This window comes from Euprymna scolopes, chromosome 25, assembly GCF_053919585.1.
Source record: "Euprymna scolopes isolate OS-2025 chromosome 25, ASM5391958v1, whole genome shotgun sequence".
Classification (NCBI taxonomy): domain Eukaryota; kingdom Metazoa; phylum Mollusca; class Cephalopoda; order Sepiida; family Sepiolidae; genus Euprymna; species Euprymna scolopes.
The window spans coordinates 103,233,205-103,257,912 of NC_136506.1; the positions used below are offsets into that span (position 1 = coordinate 103,233,205).

At 33.4% G+C, this 24,708-nt stretch overlaps 1 protein-coding gene across 1 annotated transcript in view; it reads left to right on the forward strand.

The window, feature by feature from the left end:
* Positions 1 to 24,708, forward strand: part of LOC145247237 (uncharacterized) — a 319,763-nt gene that overhangs the window by 293,204 nt on the left and 1,851 nt on the right. Inside the window, exon 5 of the mRNA XM_080108861.1 lies at positions 17,723 to 17,798. Coding sequence (XP_079964987.1) covers positions 17,723 to 17,798 — 76 coding nt within the window. The remainder of the gene's footprint in view (positions 1 to 17,722; positions 17,799 to 24,708) is intronic.

Here is a 24,708-nt window from a genome sequence, read left to right on the forward strand (position 1 = left end):
TATATGCCGGACACTGGAGGGACGGTAAAGGATACAGGTGCATTAAAAATGACATCAAAGAAGTTCAAAATGGGAACGTAAAATTTGGAGGGGGATAGGTATCAACGAGACTAACTGACATTTTAGACAATGCATAGAAGAATGTCAATCGTGCAAACAAAAGGGAGACAGACAAACTAGAAGTAGAGTAGCGGCGACCGCGAACAGAAAAGAAGACACATTTTCTCTCTGCTATTTTAAACACACTCCACACCCCGTACCCTCTACTTGCTCTTAGTGTTGTCACTGGAAAATAATATTGTGTCTAACCATTCATTCATGTGACTTGTTATTGAAATGAATAAGAGACGTTTTTGTGTTTATGTCTGATTGTAGGGGCACTCGTAATGGTGCAGATTTGAACGACCTCCGATAAGCGAACCGGCCAGTATTATAAATAACACAACAAAGGCTCCCATACGCAACTCGCAATATAGAGCATTGTATATGAAACAATGAACACTTCCAGCTACATTGCTTAACCATATAAAGAGTCCTAACCAAACTATATCTATAACCCTACTTATTTTATACGTATTGATATTCATATTGAAAACACCTTTTTTTAATTTATTAAAAAGACGATATAACTTTATTTTTATGGGTCGTGGAATTACATTAATCTTCAAAAGGTCTAGCTAATTTGCATATTATTTTAAACATTCATTTCGATTAATCTAATATATGAATCTCACTATTCTTTGTGTGTATGTGTGTCTCCGTTTTTTTTTTTAATTGTATCTCTTCCTAGATGGATGGTCGCTTGACGGCGTGCAATAGCTAAAAGATCGCATTTTAGGTGCTGAATTTTAGAGGTCTTTACTCGGTTAAAACAATTGTTAAAGGATTCAAAAAGGGTTTCAAACTTGATAGAAATAAAAACTTGACGAGCGTAGAGCCTTATCGTCGTTCTGCGCATGCGAGCGATCTGTAAAACGGACATTTATTTATTTATTTAGTATATTTACATGTACTGAACGCTGTCGCTCCTTTGGTGCAGTGAATAGCGTCAGTGATTACTAACATCAGTGTTGCGGTATCGAGCTCCACCATTTCTTTTCTTTTTTTTTTTACATTCCGATATTCTTGACTTTTAAATGTTATCTAATATTTAGACAAGAACACGTTTACTAATAAAATTTTAAAAAATAGTTTTGCTGTATATAACGAAAATTGCATATTCCAAATATATAAGATGTATTATATATATCGGCTTATTTTTTACATTCCAATAATCACGTAAATAGATCCAGTAATAGAATTTTGTATTGAATTCACGTCTGAACTAATTAACCAATCATTATGAATTAGGTTTATGTATATATCATTATATATTTCTATTATTGGATTCACTCCTAAACTAATTAACCGATGATTATGAATTTTATTTATGTGTATATGTTCATATATTTCTACGTATTAGATTCAGTCCTAAACTAATAAACCGATAATTATTAATCAGAATTATGTGTGTATGATCATATCTTTTTATATAAAATTATAATCCGATCCTTATGAATTTTAATTAGGTGTACATGATTATGTATTTCTATTGTTGGATTCAATTATAAACTAATTAACTCATAATTATGAATGGTTAGTACATTTTTATATATTTGTATGTATTGAATTCACTCCTAAACTAATTAACCGATCATTATGAATTTTAATTATGTGTATATGATTATATAAGTCTGTGTTGAGCATTATAAATTGTATGTAATGTATATGTTTGTATATGTCTATAGATGTCATATTCTGAAAATAAAATACAATTATCACTTTCTCTGTTAATGTAATTATGTGTACAAAAATCATCAACGCTCTGATCCCATCTTGCACGAATTGAAATGGGTGGCTCTCGTCTAGAAGAAGCCCCATGTTTTGACAAGCTTCTGGGTTTGTCCTTTACTCCTGATCTGAAATGGAACACGTACATCAAGTCTGTTGCCAAGATCGCTGGAAGGATGGTGGGACCCTTCTACCGTTCCAGAAGATATCTCACTACTGATGCAATTCTATTTATATAAAAGCCAAGTACGTCCAAGGATGTAATATTGCTGTCATAGCAGCTAAAAACAGCCTATCATGCCTTGATAGAGTACAAAATAGACTTCGTGGCTTAGTGGGGGATGCCCTTTTCTCTTCCCTGCAACCTCTCTCCCACAGAAGAGACGTTGCGAGCCTGTCTTTGTTTTATCGTTATTTCCTTGGCTGGTGCTCGTCTGAACTCCAAACTCTGGTCCCCCCCTCGCCAATCTTTCATGAAAAACACACGTCTAGCTTAATCCACTGTCAAAAATTGTCCCCATTCTGTATCTGTGTCTAAATCAAAACGTAGATTCCACGAACACAGCTTCTTTCTTATAAGTGCACGCCTGTGGAACTCTGATCCGTCTGCTTGCTTCCCACCGGACTACAACCTGGACGTCTTCAAGTCCAACGTAAACAAATTCCTAATGAACCGCCCCCTTAAGTAAACACTTCATTAAATCTCTACACTAACGTACTGTACTTGCAATAACCCTTATCCCTGAGTGGCTTCCGGGCCTTAATAAGTGGTGACCACTGTGTAAAAAAAATGTTATCTAAGTAATAAGTTACTTGGACAGTAAAGTACTCGTTTGAAAAACTTATGTAATATCATCGAGTAGTTTCATCTTCATATTAAAAAAATAATGGTACTTGCGCAGTATCCTACTCAAGAAAAAAAGGTACTTGTACAGTACAGTACTCACCGTGAAAAAAAAACAAATACTGTCTTACCTGTGACGTACACAAGTTATTAAAACCTTAAATCACGCTAAACATTCGAGTATTATGATTACATATGAAAAATAATGGGTTGTTAACTATAGTACTCAAATGAAAAAACACATGTTTACCCGTGACGTATACAAAATTAAGCATACCAGAAAATTTCTAAAGGTATCGAGTTCTTTCATTTTTACATTAGAAAAAATGTAATTGTACAGTATCCTACTACAGAAATGAGGTACTTACAGTATCCTACCTAAGAAATAAGGTACTTTTACATTATAGTACCAATATAAAATACAAAGGAGATCTTACTTGCGACGTACATATTAATAAAAACCGAAAATCATGTAATATATTCGAGTAGTATGACTTTAAAATGAGAAATGATGTGCCTCTTTAGTATAGTACTCTGATGTCTGTCACTTGAGGAAAAGTTAGTACAACAGAAAATTATTTAAAATCATCTAGTTGTTTCATCTATTTCTTATGAATGATGTACTTGTACATTATCCTACCCAAGAAATAGGGTACTTGTGCAGTATAGTAACATATTCGGGTTGTATGACTTTTAAATGAGAACGAAGGTGCTTCTTCACTCCAGATGAAAAAAACAAAAAAATTCTTACCTTAGACGCACAGAAAATTCTGGACAACAAAAATGTTCTTAAAATTATCGAGTTCTTTCATTTTAAAATTAGAAAAATAGGTATGTGTACAGTATCCCACCCAGGAAATAAGGCACTTGTACTGTATATGAAATATGAAAAATAATGAGCATTTTACTTGTGAGGTACATAAGTTATCAAAACTGAAAAGCAGGTAATGTATGCGAGAAGTACGACATTTAAATAAGAAACGAAGGTGCTTCTTCACTATAGCACTCTGATGTAAAAACAAAAAAAAAACATTTAACTTGGTACATACGGAAAAGTTAGCAGAACAGAAAATTAGTTAAATTATTTTAAATGTGTTTTGTACATTATCCGCCCTAGAGACGATTTTCCATATACGTGCTTTAAATTTCCTGTCTTAAGGAAAGTACAATTATTTCATGCATATATTACCCGTCCTATGGTAGGTAAATATTCTTTTGTTCAAGATAGCAAACGATACATAGGCATCAAAATCCCTCTACTCTAAGAATAAAAGGTATTTTCCAAATTGTACTCATTGTCTTATATGGGCTCGTGCAACACCGGGTGGCCTTCCAGTTTCCTAATAGTTATTTTCATTTTAATCATGGGATAATCATCTGTAGTTAACTATAACTGCATGATTTATACTTGCGTAATATTTGCGTAAAAAGTTTATAGTAAACACAAAACTCTTTATATATCGTTTAAGCAACCGCCATTAGCGTAATGGTTAGGAGCCTTGACTGCCGTACAAACGGTCGGGTTTCAATCCTGGCTTGAGGTAGTTACCTGTCTAGCCGCACTGATGAACTATGAAACAGTACAGTATGTGGATGACTGTATATATATATATATATATATATATATATATATATATATATACATACGTGTATTTATTTGTTTTTAAAAAATTGCTTACCAAAATTCTCTGCCCGTTTTGGGCCTTCCGATATAAAACCTTTAATATGCAGTACTCGAATCCATGGATAACTTTCTATTTGAATTTTAGCCTAGGAAAATCGGGGCTAAAATGTGATAATTAAGAAAAATGAATTTGACAGGTGTAGATCGAACGATGATATTACGAATATGCATGCGTAACCTAGTAGCTATTAGTTCATGTTTTAAAATTTAGCCTTGCAGCAAACATGTCTTCATAGGTTAATCATTACCATCCAAAGAAAAAAGTAACATTTGGTTTCGATTCTCGGTGGTGGCGCACGGGCTATTTTTTAACTTTTTAAATCGTTACTATATATTTGGTCCGATATCTGGTTTTATCAAAATATTATATATAAGCGAATCCACTGCATGTTCTGTTTTATCAGTATCAGTGAATATCTACGGCTTGTCTACTGCGCAATAATTTTTGACAAATTTATGTTACGGCTAGAAAAATTAATACCTATTGTAACGTTGTCCCGTAAACAAACACGTTGTAGTCTCACTCGCAAAGTAGACAAAGAATAAGAGAACAAAACTTTAAAAAGCGTTTTTTTTTTTAGACTATGGTGTTTATTTCCTAATTGTTATATTCCCGTTGTGGCGCATCTATCGTGATCTTAAACATTATTTCAGTATATAACGTGGTTTCTCTTTTGAAGTCTTTATAACGATGACCTCACTTCACTGCAGACATGTGCATGCGTGCACACGCGCTATGTTACATTATCAAACGTACCGAATATCATTTTAATAAAAAAACTATGAACCTGACATCATGTTAATATTTTATACGTATGTACCAAGAAATCAGCTTTGACAAACCTGCACCTGAACAAGCAATAAAATAATTATCAAATGTACCAAATAGTCATTTGAATTAAAACTAATTAGCTGACAGGCACTTACATGAAAAAAGCAACAGATTTGAACTTGTTAGAAAGAAAACGTCATTTTTGTCAGAAAAAGGAGGTGTGCAATAGGTAAGGCGCCTGACCAACTTCCCATAGAAGTAGAGCAACGAAACTTAGCACAGTTATTAGTTTTTCTCTACATAGGAACCACTCAGAGATATGCATTTCTCCAATCGTTTGATTTAACTCTGGAGACCGTTTTGTAGAACAACCCAGGTTTGTCCTCCAACCACGACGTGACTTCAGAAATCAAGGCTGCATCATCTGGGAAACGCTTTCCTTTCAAAAACAACTTCATGGCTGGGAAGAGGTGAAAGTAAGAGGGTGCAAGGTCAGGAGAGTACGGAGGATGAGGAAGGTTTACATAACGATACGACCGTGCTTCTGATCTGGCGACATGCACATTATGGACCGGGGCGTTGTCCTGCAGTAGGAGGGTACCTTTGCTGATCTTGCCTCGCCTCTTGATTTTGATAGCTTCCCTTAATTTCCTCAAAAGTGAAGCATAATCGGCTCCTGTAATTGTGGTACCCTTTGCCAGGAAATCTGTCATCCCTACTCCGTCCTGGTCCCAGAAGACTGTGAGAATGACATTGCCAGCGGAAGGCTGCACCCCTGCCTTCTTTGGAGGTGGTGAGTCCAAGTGCTTCCACTGCATTGACTGGGCTTTGGTCCCTGGATCATAGTGATGGACCCAGGTTTACTCCTGTGTAATCAGTCTTTTGAAAAACTAATCTTCTTGGCACATCTCCAAATTCATCCTCGAGCACCCGACGCGTTCTCGCTTCTGGAATGGTGTGAGCAACCTGGGAGTCCATCTCGCAGACACCTTATGCATATGCAAATGGTCATGAATGAAAGTTTTCATAGACCCTGTACTATCTTGCCATCTTGGGGTATTTGGCGTATTGTTATGCGTCAATCTTCCAAAATGGCAGCCTCAACTTGACGTGCAGTTACCTCATCAATGGCAGAAGGGGGGCGACCAGGTCTAGGAGCTGTTTCTACAGACTTCCGGCTATATTTGAATTCACGATGCCAGCATTTTACGAGATCATATGATGGGGCATTATCACCATAAGTGTTTTTCATTTCATCAAAAGTCTCCTGTGGTGTGCGTCTTTTCAAATACAATAACCGGATCACTGCTCGACATTCAACGGGCTCCATTTCACACCTGACTTAGTTCAACCACCTGTAAAACAGAAAGAACAATTAGTTCAGAGCTGTAATTTGCCACATAACCTGTGGAGATATAGATCTTTGCACATGCAAAATTTTAGCTAGATCAGACAACTGAAAGTGGGTCATGGCTATTACTTATTGCACGCCCCTCGTAGTTACAAAGTTTGGTTACTCCATTTAAACGCTAATGTTCAAATTAAACGTCCTTAAAGTGTGATTGCAGTTACGGCGTTTAAGCTGACCATAAATTTATGGCTAATAACAACTGATAAAGATTATTCCTTTTAGTTGATGATTTGAGACCGAGAAAGATTTTACATATGAACTGTATTGATAGACAGTAGAGTTTACGTGAAATTCAAAAGCGACCCCAATGAATCCAACCTCAATTTTTAGATAAAATGCAAAGTTTTCGTTGAAATGTTACATGTTTAAACCGAGTGATTCACGGTAGCTCTGCTATTAATACATAACGAAATACCGACTTTTGCGTGGGAATATAACTGCTTGTGTAGATTGATTATCTTTATAAGTAACGCATGTCAGGTGAAAACATTATTACGTGCATAGTGCCATGTCGAAATCAGTATTAATTCAATTAAAAAAAACATGATCAAATAAAAATATAATAGAACGCGTATGGCGGCTATATGCAAATACCTAGCTGTGCGAAATGATGCCACGGCAAGGATAAAGATAACTATAAAAAGGAAATAGAGCGCGTTAGAGAATACGATCACGTTAGAAATGAAGGCGGCGTCACTGTTGTAAGGAGAATCACTCGTGGCGAGAGAATAAATAAAATGGCGCGGCTATTAAAAAAAATAGTCGAGTTATTACTAATCTTATGTTTTTTGCGACGTACACTGCATACAACGCGTGGGTCCCATGTGTATTCTCTGTACTGCCCTAAAAAAGATGTACAATGTGTATATTTTTAAACGTATGCATACAGAATATTAACTTTGGTTATGATTTTATCATAACGATAGGATAAACATTAATCCAAGGGAGTCGGTTCAGTTAATGAAACTTAATTTAGAATCGAGATTTGAGACATTGATAGTGTGTATGCGGTGTATACGTCACCAAAAGTTTAAAAGGTATTCAAAAAAATCCTAATGGATGCAAAAAAAATTTTCTTTAAAAATGGATAAAGAAAAACGAACAAAAAAAATTATATCTCGAATCAAGTCTCGTATTTTTGGTTTTCTTATCAAAATCACTTCGTGATCCGATCGACGCCTCTATCTAGATTCAACTGATCTGGTGCTAAAAGCCGTCGCATGTAATAAATAACTTACCCTGACGACAGGAAAACAAGATTAAAAAGACAAGAGTTCATCGGAAAGAGAGAACAAAATACAGCAAATGGAGTTGATGGTTGTTGTCGCACGAAAACAAATCGAAAATAGATTGTAAGATGACTGCGTGACAAATTGAACGAGGCCATTTTATATGGGAATATAAATAACTATGAAAGATTTCAGAGAGAGTAGCGGGGAAGTAAGAGATCGCGCGAGAGAGTTTGGAAAAGATCGTGGGAAAAAGCGTGTGGGAGTGGATAGGATTCAAAGTTGAAAACAGGTCTAAATTGGTTTTAAAAGCTTTTGCAATATTTCAAATCAAAAAGAAAAAAAAATCAATGTAAATCTTTATCTGATTGGCAAATGATAAGCAAACTTTCAGCTATTAGTATTTATTTATTCTGCATAATGATTATCTTATAATGTAATCGATAATCAAATTGCAAGTTCACATATGAATACACATTATTTACACACACACACACACTCATATATATATATATATATATATATATATATATATATATATATATATATATATATATGTACTCCTATAAATTCGTTTTTCTTTTGTGTGTATTGATATTCATATTTAAACCCCTCTTTTCTATTAGTATTTATTTGCTTTGCCACCAAAGAAAAATGTGACACAAGATCGTTTTTAATGTGGGGTTAAACCAGCTCCCCGAGAAAAATGCAAAAAGGGGCACTCTGGTTGGGACCATAAATAAAAATTGTCCCAGTATAGAGTGTTTCTCCTCCATTGACCGGGACAAATTACCTTAAGTTCAGCACCTGCAGAACAGATACTACACTTTGATCCCAGCAGTTTCTATTTATTAAATGTATTTATTTGCTTCCCCACCAAAGCAAATTAGGCACGTTTTTAATGTGGGGTAAAAACCGGCTCCCCTAAAAGTAGGCAAAAAGGGGGCACTCTGGTCACCAAAAATAATAATTGTCCCAGTATAGATGGTTTCCCCTCCATTGATTGGTATACATCATCTTAAGTGCAGCATCTGCAGGTCAGATACTACACTTTGATCCCTGCCCGAAGGCTAAGAACAGCAGAAAAAAGGTCAGCTTAAAATGTAAGATGACGTAAGTTTTAATATCATTATTTTTTATACGGTGGCTGAACGGTGAATTACAACACGCCTGGCTCTTCCTTCTATTTTTCTTTTCAACTTCTCTTTCAGATTTATTATGGTGTATATTTTCATTTTTCGTTTTTGTTTTTATTGTATGTTTTATTTATTCCTTTGTTTTTGCTCTTTTTTCCTCTTTTATATTTCCTCATCGACCTGTTGTAAGATATTACATTTTATATTTCCTCATCAACCTGTTGTAAGATATTACATTTTATATTTCCTCATCGACATATTGTAAGATATTACATTTTATATTTCCTCATCGACATGTTGTAAGATATTACATTTTATATTTCCTCATCGACCTGTTGTAAGATATTACATTTTATATTTCCTCATCGACCTGTTGTAAGATATTACATTTTATATTTCCTCATCGACATGTTGTAAGATATTACATTTTATATTTCCTCATCGACATGTTGTAAGATATTACATTTTATCTTTCCTCATCAACATGTTGTAAGATATTACATTTTATATTTCCTCATCGACATGTTATAAGATATTACATTGTATATTTCCTCATCGACATGTTGTAAGATATTACATTTTATATTTCCTCATCGACATGTTGTAAGATATTACATTTTATATTTCCTCATCGACATGTTGTAAGATATTACATTTTATATTTCCTCATCAACATATTGTAAGTTATTACATTTTATATTTCCTCATCGACATGTTGTAAGTTATTACAATTTATATTTCCTCATCAACATGTTGTAAGATATTACATTTTATATTTCCTCATCGACATGTTATAAGATATTACATTTTATATTTCCTCATCGACATGTTGTAAGATATTACATTTTATATTTCCTCATCGACATGTTGTAAGATATTACATTTTATATTTCCTCATCGACATGTTGTAAGTTATTACATTTTATATTTCCTCATCGACATGTTGTAAGTTATTACATTTTATATTTCCTCATCGACATGTTGTAAGATATTACATTTTATATTTCCTCATCAACATGTTGTAAGATATTACATTTTATATTTCCTCATCAACATGTTGTAAGATATTACATTTGCATTGTTCATTGTTCTTTCTCTACCTATGTTATTGTTTTGAGTTTCCTTAACAAATTTAATTTGTTCTTTATATCCTGATCTAGCTAAGGCTTGGTTGTAATATTCCTTGTTTTTATTGAATAATTCTTCATCTTGTGATATTTTGGATATTATTTTTGAGATGCTAGGTATAAGTGCTTTTTCATACTATTCGGATGTTTTGACTTGTGATCTATGTAGAATAATGTCTGGTTGGGTTTACGGTTGGGTTCATAGGAGTTGTTATCTAAATTCAGGGTTATGTCTAAGAAGTTTACAAATTTGTGGTTTGGGTCTATTGTTATATCTAGGTTCAGTTTACTGAAGAATTGTTTAATGTTTTTTATTATTTTTTTTTTCAAATAACATATTTGTTGAGTTCAAGTAGAATAATGCGTCATCCAGGTATAGGCCTCCTCTTAGTTCTGGAATCTTTTGATATAGGTCATTTAGTATATAAGAGCCTACAAGGTTCATTATTTGTGCACTATCCGGCGCCCCATTGTGACCTCAAATTTTAGGTTTCTGTTCTTTCTGGTCCATAGTTTGTTATCATATTTAATTAGAGTTATTCTTGCTAGTCTTACAATGTCTAATTCTAATTTTGTTCTGATTGTAATTTTCTTGCTAGTCCTAGTGCTTCCTCAAAGAGATTTGGTGAAATCGAGGGGTAATATGAATCAATATCGAACATAAGGAATTTTCTATTTTTGCCTTGGGGTAGTGTGCCGAACCATTCAATTACAACTTCCGATGATTTCCACAGGTTATGGTAAATTTTGTTTTTTAATTTAGGTAGGATTTCGTCTTGTATATTTTTGCTAATATTTCCTAAATCTGAAATACATGGAGAAATCAGTCTAATTCTAGGATTATTGTTGAATTCTGGTTTATGATCTTTTAGGGTAAAATGTATGTTCATTTTTTTCACTTTTTTTAAGGTTTCAGTGTTTATACTATTCAGTTCTTCATTGCTTGCTACTCTATAGTTTTTTTATTGAGTTCCTTCATAATTAGGTTGTTGTAGGTTTCAAAATATATGCTGTATATATTCATGGTTTTGTCTGCTGGAATCATCAAGTTAAGTTTGTCTTTTATATTTTTAAAGCTCTTATTGATTTTTACCCATTGTTGGGTTCATGTACCTGTGTTTCTTCTTGATTTTTATGTTTTTTATCCATTTTAACATTATATATATATATATATATATGTATGTATGTATGTATGTATGTATGTATGTGAGAATATATATAACTTGGAATTATATATACGTGTATATGTATATATATATATATATATATATATATATAAGGTACATATCCACATATGTGTGCGTTTTATTGAACTACATTGTTATATTTCCAAACACAGAATTATACTGTACAAAATCGATGTATTATATAGTTCGTATGTGGTTTTACTGGTATAGACGTTCACATCTACATTTGTATGTGCGTGCGCATGCGTATATCTCTACCAACTCACATTTTTATTTCGCATGAAACATTTTTTTCATCAATTTGAAGGCAACAGATGTATTGGATCTGACGTTTCTGACAACGACTAATCACGCAAATAGAGTTATGAGCAAACAAAATTGAAAACAAAACCACAGAAAAGAGAATGGAATAATAAAATACACAGCAATGCATCTTCGATTTCGACAATGCATGAAATACGGCGGCCTGCTCCAGTCGATTAGATGCAATTATGAGACAATTTCCAAGTAGATTTTTCCAGCCAAATGGATTGATGAATTCGTTTTAACGTCCACGCAAGAAATTTGAACGTCATAGAAAAAGTATATTAATAACACTTGTTTAGATAGTCATTTGTAATTTGCTTATTCGTTATTTTGTAGTTGCGTTTTGCTTTTTTGTTCAAATCACCTGAAGTAAGAACTCAGTAAAAACATGTTTGCTCTCGAATAGAAACGCTCGCAAGAATTTTGGAGAAAATGTGGGATGATTCTACGATATCTGACACAAATGAAGAAGTTAAATGAAGCGACTATTGATACGCGAAATAATTGAATTCGTAGAAAAAATCAAATAAAAAGTAGATGGAACTCGCAATACAATTAAATACAAATGAGTGTCAAGTTATTTAGCTGTTATGTATTTATCGTGTCTTTGGCGATTTGTAAAGGTACCTATTTGCTAATAAGAAAAGAATGTGCTTTTACTCGCAGCCCAAATGGTCAGAAATAAAAGTTTAACGTCAAAATGTAAATAAAATGTAAATAAAATGTAAATAAATGTAAATAAATATAAATAAAATGTAAATAAATGTAAATAAATGTAAATAAAATGTAAATAAATGTAAATAAATGTAAATAAAATGTAAATAAATGTAAATGAAATGTAATAAACTTAGGGCTGTCAGTGAAGAAACACGGTGAGGTATAGTAATTACAAAAAAGGACGCTGTGACACTGTAAATATAAAGTGGGTTCAGTGTGTGGAATTTATCTTCTAGAACTCTAATAATTTATGTGCTTGGCTGTGTTCTTATATAACTTTTGTATCGGAATATTTCTGATAAGAATCGATAATCAGTAATCCAAAAAAAATCTGATGAAAGAAGGAACATTCGATTTTTTTAAATGTAAGGTCGCAAATGAATTTTACGCAAAAAGGTCGACATATTAAATCACCGGTAATTTTTTTTTACATGACAGGAACGCGTTCGAAATAATTGTTTTTTTTATAACTCAATTAAACATTTTCCTTTTGTATTTTGACGTTAATTTAAGCCATTATATAAAAATGTTTTCATGAAATTTACAGTAGGGCCACTTCAGTGTAATTTAAATATGAAATGCATTTTGAACGAACCACTGTAGTGAGGCCAGTGGAGCTTCCCCAATTAGAGCAGGATTTGATTGGAAATGGTCGATTTCACCGACTTGGATGGACAATCGTAAACCGGAATCAGAGAATAAAACACACTAATGTTTTAGAATTCACGCACACATTTTTCCTGCTAAGACAGGGAGGAATCGGTCCCTTCCTCTTAAAACTTCCGGACTTCAAAACTTAAATTGGCCACTAACTGTACTTTTAAGATCAGGACAGATTATCAACGCATTGAAAACTTTCTATAATAAAACGTGACTTTCAATTCAAAATATATATAATTATTAAACATTATAGATTAAAGCACACTTGCCTTTCATTAAAAAGTAGTCAGTATTTCTGTTCCTGCTAAAATATATATATATATATATATATATATATATATATTGGCTCGCTGTTTGTTTATTTAATAGCAAACAGCTCGAGTACTGTAAACGCAGTGGCCGAGTATTTATTTAAATGAATATTTATTGAGGTCATTTGCGAGCACCGATCCCATAGGCCAGTTGGTATAACTGCCGACGATAATAATGATAGATATAGGTTAAATCTCGGATAATGAAAAATGATAGCGTAGCTGCACCAATGATTTGTGACACAACAAAATAGTACTGTTTGCGGATGACTATATGTATATATATATATATATATATATATATATATATATATATATATATATATGAGAGAGAGAGAGAGAGAGAGAGAGAGAGAGAGAGATGTGAAGGTAGATGGCTGAAGAGAGAGAAAAAATTAATCAAACTAAGGTATGTGTTTATCACTGTTTTGTCTTTATTGTAGATTTTTTTTTCTGGATGAATGAAAATAAGAAAATAAATTTACAGTACAATGATGGAAATATTATTTTTGAATGAATCGAGTGTTAGGCCATAGTTCAGTTTCAGAAACGAACCAGTCGTTAGAAATTCAAAAACGGTTGATGCAAAAAGTTGTGAATGACAGTAAGATTTTTTATTACGTCATATAGCCGGTAATATATTTAAAAAGATATGATGGAATTCATATTTTTTAAAATAAATATGTCCGTCGTAATTCAAATACGGGTGTGTAACTTAAATAAAATAAATGTGTGTTTGTTTTGTAATTTATTGACTAATTCTATCTATATTTAATTAAAGATGGTATATTCTATGATGTGAGAGAGTTAGTCTATGTCTAAAATAAAATGTTGTACTTTTAATAGGCATTTACTTATTTATGGCGATACAGTATAGAAACCTCTACGATGTTTAATTGTGCTTGCATTTGTGATAAGCGCCGATTCCAAAAGTCTCCGGTGCGCTTTATCTCAATATATAATGATATAACGGCAGGAGTTATCCATAGATTACACATTATTAATTGTAAGACACTATTAAGAAAATAACTTTGAAAAAGATTGTATGCATCTTACCACAAGAAAAGGAAAACATTTAACGCATTAACATCTGAAGTAGCAAAAATTGGGGGGAGGGGTCATTTATTAGAACGTTATCATTACAAATTGCTTTCGGACTATTACAGTCATTAAAAATATCACCTAATTTTTTTTTAATCTAAACATTTAGCCTAAGCTCGATGATAGAAAATATCTAAATGCTAGGGGAATCATTGCTCGGCAATGTTTTTGGTTGTTTTTATGTTGATACGTGAGGAGAAAACAAATCACAATCACATAATCAAATCCCCATCGTTAGAATGGATTTTTAGATACTACCACTATACTTCATAATGGTACAGTCATTTTGTTCGCCGGGCGCCAGTGCCCGCTATTTTACTGAGCCGGCAGTGGCTCCCACGAACAAAGGTAACTTAGTAGTATCTTTTTTTACGGATGGCGTGAGGAACATTCTTGCACAGCCAACGCTGGTAAACGGAAGCTGCTAGTTTTAAAAATTTACTATTTTTATTTGTTTGAAGTCAAAAGTATGATTATGCTGGAATGAATGAGAGAACAATGCATTTAGAGTATTAATATTTCTTAAAACGTTTTCATTTCCATTGAGTCTTTTCTCTAATCTACACTGGTTTCACCAACATATATATATAGTGGAAATTTTGGCAATGAACAGTGTATATGCCTGCATTGGAAATTATTATTATTTTTTTAGATGTTTTGTTGTTTGCAATGTTTGTTTTTATAGTTTGGGATGTAGTTTGTATGATTGGAATTTCTAGTTTGTGTTGAGTGTTGATCATTGCTTTAGTATTGGTGTGTTTAAGTAAAAAAAGATGACTGCCCGTGAATAGAACAAAGGCATACATTTGATTTCATCAAAAATACATTTTCAATTATTCTAATGTTATTACTTTTTTTTTTAATTTTATTTATCCTGAAGACGATAAAATGTTGCTGATTATATACCTTGGTTTATTCCTGTTTTTACTTCTCTATCTTGGAATACTATTTTCTATTATTCTCATCAGACACACAGTCACACACACACACACACACATATATTTTTTACGTACTAGCAGTATTACCCGACTTTGTTCGGGGGTTGAGTTAATGCCATTTTTATGCTTATTCTTTTATCTTTGGTAAATTCATTTTTTTTTTTTTTGTAATCCTGAAATTACTTTAGTAAATTTTTGTTATGATGACACCTGACTGATCAATGTAGCTTCCACATAGTAAATGCAATGTACCAGCAACAATCTTATTTCTCTGCTTTCTCCTCTTAGCAGCTATTCTTCCAGCGGAAAAGCGTGCCGTCCAAGCTGATATTTTGGTGGCATTGTTGGAAAATACCTCTGCTGGTGGGTGTGGAATCGAAATGGAATGCTTTAAGCAGGTGGTCTGAAAGGGATGCGGTAGATGTTCATTTAGTTTGCTGTAGACACTGCCGAAAGAATGAGTGGTCGAGTCAATATTTAGATAGTGCGTAGGTTAAAAGAAAGTAAGATATACGAAAGATAAATGAAGTGTGAGATAAAATAAATATGTACAAATATAAATTTTCGAAAAAAAAAATCTTAATCGAAATTTATGATTAAATGAGAAAAGAGAGAATTTAAAAAAAATGTTCGTAAATGCATAAGTGTTGTATAAGCAATGTGGGTTTATTGTTGTTATGAAGAATATTTTGTTTTGATTAGTTAATGAAAGAAAGAATCAATTTTGGTAGGTTAATGAATTTGTATTTGTATAAATAAATCTATATATTAATACAATAGCGCGTGTTTTCTTTTGTGTCCCACGCGTATATCCGGGCCGTCTGATTGTTATGTTGTATTTCTTGTTATAAATAATTTTACTAAGAATTCTTCATAAGTTTTGGTTTCGGTTTCGACTATAGCTGATGGCACATAAATCATATTTTTTTATAAATAATTTTATCAAGAATTCTTCATAAGTTTTGGTTTCGGTCTCAATTACTGCTGAATGAACTCAAGTTATATATATATATATATATATATATATATATATGTATATATATATATATATGTATATATATATATATTCATGTTTTTATTTCGGTTTCAATTAAAGCTAATGCACCCAAGTCATATGGATATATTTGTTTATTGTTGAAATCACAACTTAATAATATATACAACTCGATAGAACATTAAGTCTATACTAATATATACAAACTCTTCAAGAATTAAAATATCATATTTAAGCGTACTTTACGATCGAGCTTTGCCGGGCGTTCGTGCTAGCTTAGATACATGCTTTTGCAGTTTTAACAAAAAGCTACAATAATATCAGGACGTCTCCATTTACACTGAACATCTACAGAATGCCAACATCAATATGTTACATATGAATGAATTCCCTGTGGAATTTCCACAGGTCCCGCTAGTGTTAATTAAAGTGCTAATTAAAGTCAAGTAAATAGGGGAAAAATGGAAGGACTATTTTAAAATGTAAAAAAAAACAGTTGTATTTATACTATAATTTAATTGAAATATTACCGGCTGTGAATTTTTGGTTTAAGAAAGTAAATTTCAAATTGTATCAATAAACTACTTTCCAGTTAACGCAACAACATTAAGAAGTTAAGTAAGCGAACAAAATAAAAAAGAAAGAGAAAACATGATGTAATGGCTTGTGTGCGTCGGTTAGTGTGTGCGCCTGATCCTGTGTGCATCTGTGCGTGTGCTGTGAAGTGTGAAGTAGTAGTACAAAAAATTCCATAATCGAAATACGGTGACAGCGTTGGTTTGGCTCGTCGCTAAGCAACCACCTGGAAACATGGCCGGTCATTTTCATTTACATACGTACAATAATGCAGAGCAATTAACAGTTACCGATACTTGCTGAAAATATTTCGATGCAAAACTAGCTTAAAACACTACCAGGCACAGCAAGTACCTTTGTGAAATTTTATAAAAATCGACCCGGCCGTTTTTGAGTCTATAACGAACGAACTTACACACACGCAGACAAATTTGTCTGTGTGTGTGAGTGTGTGTATGTGTGTGTGTGTTGTTGGCTATCATTTCAAATTTATGCTATTTTATTCATATTTTTATGAAGTACGTATTACACATTTTTCATTAAATATCTGAAACGCAAAAAACACCTGATCAGAGACAAATGTATATTTCTCGGAAAACAAGTAAAATGTTTTTTTTTTCTTTTAGAATGAAGAGAGAATTTCTCGAGGAAAAATCTTGATAAAAAATTGACGTATTTAAAATTCGTAAAAACATTTTTAAAAACTTATTTAATATTCTCCCAAAAAACATTCTCATCCTTTATCGACATTCTCAAAAAACAATCTTATCCTTTATCGACATTTTTCCAAATACATTTCTACTGTTGAATTTTTTCTGCATTCTACAGCAATTACAAATAATACCATTTTTCTGACAATTTTAATATTTTCATTTATTAATTTATTTTTTCTTTTACAGAAAACGTAATTTCATACGTGTTTTTATCAGTCGCAGTATTAGCAACACTTATTGCAATAGCCTTTATAATCGGCAGGTAAGTATACGAATATATTTTTTGTGAAAGTCTTTCATCGATTAAGTTATTACATTACATATATATATTTCGTAATGTTTTTAAACGAATGTACAACGATAGTTCCAAATGTAAGTTTATTATTTTTTAACTAACATATTAAAATTCTAAGCTACAAAGATGGGAGTAGCATCATTAAGACGAGCGAGTTGTTCTGCTGCGGAATTTATTTTTTACGTAGTCACAATCATTCGCGATGCATTTTTTTTATGGATAAACGATGGCTCGGTTGTAAAAGTATGGAGTGTGCGTAATCAGTATTAAAAAACCGATAAAATAGGCACAGAAATGCAACACTTCGTCGATGAAACAGGGGTTATATTTGAGTTTACAATGCGGCACCTATTAGGTTAGTGGCTCTTTTTTTAACCCTGCCAAGGAGTGAGATACTAGTATCAGAGGCACCGGCCAGATGCGGCAACAATACTCTATACATGTGAAGATAGTGGCCTTGTATATATGCAGGATACGATTAATTGTAACCTTCTAGCATAGTAGAGAGAGTCTAACTTCCTCGCAGCAGCATTCTTGATTATTATAAACAGAAATACCGTAGCTATTAAACGTAATGTAAGATTCCTTAAGAAGCAATAAAGATTACCATTCCCTCAATGTGTTTGTTCCAATTCATATTCTTTGTGGACTTTAGGCCGACGAGTTGGAATGAAGAGCTTTCCGATATTGTATCATCAGTGGTCGGAGAGGTTTCTTTAAGTTAATAAAAAAAAATAAGCTTAGTCTCAGCTGCATTGAACGCTGCCATCTATATATATCCCCATTTCACTACAGACATTTACTTAACTGTGTGTTCATTCGTTCTCCCATCGTGTCTGTTATAGAGCGTGGGACCATCAGCAAATACACCCATCTCAGAGAAAATTTTATACGGGAAGACATTTATGAGAAGGAAAGGTAATAATAATGAGGATCAACCTCTGACGTACATCACTTTGTTTTTGCGGACGACTATCGAGAACAACGTGAATTCTTGTCTTTTTAAGAAGGATTTTGTTAGTAGTATTCAGCTAATAATACAATATGGCTTACATTTTATTAGAAGACTATCATGCAATACCTTGTCAAAATGACTTGATAGATGTCTAGGGCTGCTGTCTATCTTCCCACTGCCAATGCGTTTTTTATACCTTCAGCAATTGCAGTTAAGAAATCAGCAGTAGAACGGTTTGCCTAAATCCATACTGTCAGTAAGATAGATGTTTAGTTTCTACTACCGGGGTTACCCGGCGTTGCTCGGCACCGTATAAACAATGCGAAAATTGAAGTTGATTTTGAACACAGTTGTTATTCTTCGGATAGAGGAATTTTTAATGTCCATGTATCACTGGCTATTTCGAGTAAAAGAATATTTTACCTACACTAGGACGGGTATTACACGGATGAAATTATTGTACCTTACTGGTCAGATAAAGGTTTAGTATCTATGCGATTTTGGTGATTGATTTATTATATAATTATAGTAATTTGCGAACGGAGGGATGTGAGTAATACGGTGATAATTTAATGGGTCCGTTCTCGCAACAGAATTTACGTGAACAGAATCAATTTTCCAACAGTCAGAAACACAAGATTCGGAAAGACATTTGTTGAAGCATTTGGGAAGAATTTGAGCAACGTCCCCGTAACACTTTTAATATTAATACATGGATGAGATCAGATCCACGTGCCTTTGAGGTGTCTAGAATTTTTATATATGAATAAGGAAGGACTGATTTTCAGATCATCAAGTGTGATTACTGTCCGCAAAGGAAAACCATGGAGGAGGTGATTCATTGGGTCCAGAGTTGAGTTAGAGGCAACCAGTCGGAACAAGCAGGTTAGCCTTTTTACGGTTACATTGCAAACAACTTAAAGGTTATCTGATCGTGGGTGACTTGTTGACTGTCTATTATTTACTATACTATATAAACTTTCCATAAATCTCAAGTTATTAATTTCTGCAATTTAATACCCTTTCTCTCTTGACTACGGCTATTAAACCCTAAATTCTAGCATCTATACAAGTTTGTTTATTTGGATTATACTTATGTCGGATAAGTCCCCTCAATGCATGCTACTTTGGGCCATGGCAACTCCGCAAGTAGAGGTCAACCATTGGAAAGAGTTGGATTTGTTATAGAACTTCTGTGTGGGAAAATATGCTTCACTTGTGTCTTTAAATATTTCAGTAGCCTCATTAGTGCACTGTTCTGCAGGAAAAGATAATATATTTTTGAATAGAGCGTCTTTGATACGATCCCTGATGGTTTCAGTTAGATTTTGGAATTCTCTTTCTGCTGCCTACTTCCCGGACTGTACTGATATGCAAAAGTTTAAATATTACGTAAATTAACATCTTGTTAATCTTTCATAGGCATAGTCCAAAATATTAGCCTTTTACGTTCAAGTGGAGACATGCCTTTTTAGGGGTAAACGTGATTTAAAAAAACACAGAAGATCTTGCCGTTTTCAGCAATGGCTCTTCAGCCTGGGGTGGAGAGTTTAGGGTGATGTCTATCACTCTCACTACATTTCCGATTTTGTAATAAGCATTTGTTACACAATCATCGGGAACTGTTAGCTTTGGAGATAGTCCAGAAACGTGTCTGTTTGTATCAGGGAAGTGCATATAAGCATAGCTATGGGTGATGCTGTTTGCTGCGTATGTGTATGTATAGAAACATAGTCGGCATTGTAGTGGACATTAAAGTCACGAAATACCTATACGGGGACTCTGATATATAAGGAAGTGTGGTATCTATGCTATCAGAGACCTGGTTAATTAAAGTATAGATGTGAGACGTGGGGGGCAGTAGAAAAATACAAGCAACTTACGCTATGTTTCAGGTTTAGTCTAAAGGTGTGATTTTCTTATTCAGAATTTAATTTGGGAGAACGCTACCTATATAGACACGAAATGTGTCCAGGTTTAAATCCTTTCGGCTAAGTGGAAGATACCTAGACAACCCTGATTATTTTGCTCGAGCGGAAATAAAAGTATAAACCATTATATTTAGAACGACTCCTGTATATAATACAATTGTCAGACTAAATATGTGTTACAGCGGTGACATCACGAGTAAACATGATCGTTTACCTTAAGTTTGAATACTCTCGATTAGATATGCAATTACTTTAATGGAATGCGTTCTGACTGATTCATAGCCGCTATTTATTCATTTCCTATGAAGCAGACGATTCTATTGTTTGCATTGGCTTCTACGATATGTTTCTAGTTAGAATTCTTTTTATTAAGACATCGCGTATTTACGGAAGGAATTGCGCAAAACTTAGAAACATCTTTAGTGAACGCGTTTCTGTAGAATGTACTGGATTCGAAATTGCCATACCAAGATTGTCCGTCTGTGTGATTTACCACAGAGCTACTGTTATTTAGTGTGCTTTGATAAACTCATAGCATGTGTTCCCCTGCGATCTACAAACTCTCAGCTAATTTGGCAAGAAGTAAAATCCGACTTCTTTGTTTTAAGGTATCCAGATGTCGGAAAACTTTGTATTGTTATGGTTTTTTTCCCCATTCGGATTGCATGGATTTGAAAGTCCCTTTTTAAAATGTTGCACAAATATGCGACATTATGGCAATGATGTTAGGAGTTTGATTTATTGTGTAGAAAGAGATTAGAAATAGATTCTCCATGTAACATGAGAAAAATATTACTCCATGCATAGCGAATATTGGCCTAGTAAAGTTATCGGATACACGCGGTTGTGATAAAATTTCGAGCTCGATAGAGAGTCCATTTTCTTTGCAGCTGATTTGGCAATATCCTCAATGTATCTGTTTCAATAATTCATGTTGCCTGTGAAGAGTAAGTTGTAGAGATTGAATGATGAACGATCAGGTATGATGTTTTTTTTTTTTTTTTGTCATGTCAATCAGTGTGTGAGAGGACTATTGAAATTATTAAGAATAATATTGACCATTAATTTATTTTATTGCAGACTAATATCCTCATCTTTCTTAGACGTTGTTTCACGACGTCTCGGCCAACGACTCCTCTGGCCTTCGTCAGGTGGTAACGCGACGGGATAGGAATTCCGAATCTCCTAACTATATTCTCAGCAATTACTGGCATCCATAGTTGGTAGTGGATGGCAGTAATTACTGAGAATGCAGTTAGGGAATTCGGAGTTTCTATCCCGTCGCAGTTACCAACTGACGAAGGTCAGGGGAATCGTTGGCCGAAACGTCGTGAAACAAGATCTAAGAAAGATGAGAATAATAGTCCGCAATAAAATAAATTAATAAACCCTCATCTCAATAACGAATTCTAATTAAATAATAAATATCCACTATGTTTATCTACTTCGTGATATGTTTCTCATTATTTTATCAGCACAAATAAATCAGAATACTTGACTATATTCAATCATATGTTGTTTTATTATTCGTCTTAGAAATTCTGTGTATTAGGGATATAATTTAATTGACTTCATCGTGGAATGAAATGTATTTCCTTTTAAATAAAATACAAAGAATACACTTTTCTTCGTTTAGCAATTAAAGCATTGTTTTATTTATTTATTTATTTTTATTACATTTTCACCCAAAAAAGGCACATTGCCACTTTGATGTAGGGTGCTACTATCAGGGACATAAGCATCAGGGGTACTGTGTTGAGAGTTGCGCAGCAAGATGTCGGTACAAGTTACACTTGAACTTCTGCATGTCAGTACAGTTGGGGAAGCAGGGACCAGGAAGGGAATTCCAAAGTCTAGCGATCCTGGGGAAGAAACTACTGGAGTAGAAGGGTCTCTTTCACCTAGGGTTCTCTACTGTGAAGGGGTGGGATTTAGCTGCTTGTCGGGTTTGTCGGGGGTATTTACGTTGAGGGGGGCACAAGTGCTTGTAGTTCGTCAGAACATTTCTTACTTATATTAATTTACAAATGGACAAACGAGGCATACACTGGAACGGGTGTAGCACATCCGAATCCTCATCATTCTTTACAATGTGGCCTCGTTGTTAACTATTTCGTCAGCTTGACATGATCAGTGCACAAGTTACAGCATCTGTGATATATTTCGTATTACCGCTTTTTTTTTTGTCAATACCAGTTTTTAATCGTCGGCTCGATCGATCTAATGAGATCATGGGAAAGAAATCTCTCGCTTCGATAATTTTGTTCCAATATAACATGTGTTCTTTTTACAGTGTGTGTATTTGCAGACGTTCTGCGTTCGAAACGCGTGTCTTGCCTAATAACCTTGCAAGATTTTCAGATTTTTTCGTGATTTTTATGAAGAGTATTTTTTTTTTAAATCTGCAAAATTAATACAAGATTACCGGAATATTTTAAAAGTTTGTATTGTAACAATATGCAGTGGAATCTAATTTTATATATTTATATTTTTACGCGTATATAAAAAGCTGTTTAACGGTACAAAACTTGTAAATTGACTTCTTAGAAATTCCTTTGATTTGGACATCAGTCAGTGTTTTGGAAGACGAATCTTTACATCTGTATCAAATTGCTTATCGTCTATTGCTCTGCGTTTGGTCTTTGGTGTAAAGTCTGCGTTTCCTCTAGTGATTAAGGTTGGTTTACCTTACATCGCAAAAAGTAATGTAGTAATATTTACGAATTAAATTGTCAGTGCGTTGTTGACTATGGGGGTTAAACCTCCTTAACTGTGCAAACTCGAATTAACCAACATATTTCAGCAAAAATAAGATTGGGCAAGCCTTGTAGCTCTCACCCCTCCTCTTCCACCTTGGAATCCGCCATAGGCCAACACCTTCATCCAGTGTGTGCCTCTGTGTATAAAACGGAATGATTTTGAATTTTATACCGGGCTGACTCTCACAATCACCTTCGAATTTTGGAGTCAGTCCCTATTCTCTCACGTGTGTCGACAGAAAACATTCGTCAAGTCATTAGACATTTGAAGATATATTAAAACTCTCCCCTTTATCTATTTTACATAATTGTATTTATTTTATATGTATTCCTACCCGATTTTAATTTCTTTTTCTCCCTCAGTAAAATTTTCGCACACACCTTATTAAGTCTCACCTCTTACGTGATATTTTATTTATTTTATTTATTAATCTATTGTTAGTGCTTACGAGTTTTCTTATATAGTGTTCTCTTATATAGTGTTCTCTTATATAGTGTTCTCTTATATAGCGTTCTCTTTTATACTGTTCTCTTACATAGTGTTCTCTTATATATTGTTCTTTTATATACTGTTCCCTCATATACTGTTCTCTTATATACTGTTCTCTTATATAGTGTTCTCTTTTATACTGTTTTCTTACATAGTGTTCTCTTATAAATTGTTCTCTTATATACTGTTCTCTTATATACTGTTCTCTTATATACTGGTCTCTTATATAGTGTTCTCTTATATACTGTTCTCTTATGTACTGTTCCCTTATATACTGTTCTCTTATATAGTGTTATCTTATATACTGTTCTCTTATATAGTGTTATCTTATATACTGTTCTCTTATATAGTTTTCTCTTATATACTGTTCTCTTATATAGTGTTCTCTTAAATACTGTCTCTTATATAGTGTTATCTTATATACTGTTCTCTTACATAGTGTTCTCTTATATACTGTTCTCTTATATAGTGTTCTCTTATATACTGTTCTCTTATATAGTGTTCTCTTATATACTGTTCTATAATATAGTGTTCTCTTAAATACTGTCTCTTATATAGTGTTATCTTATATACTGTTCTCTTATATACTGTTCTCTTATATACTGTTCTCTTATATACTGTTCTCTTACATAGTGTTATCTTATATATTGTTCTTTTATATACTGTTCCCTTATATACTGTTCTCTTATATACTGTTCTCTTATATAGTGTTCTCTTATATAGTGTTCTATTATATACTGTT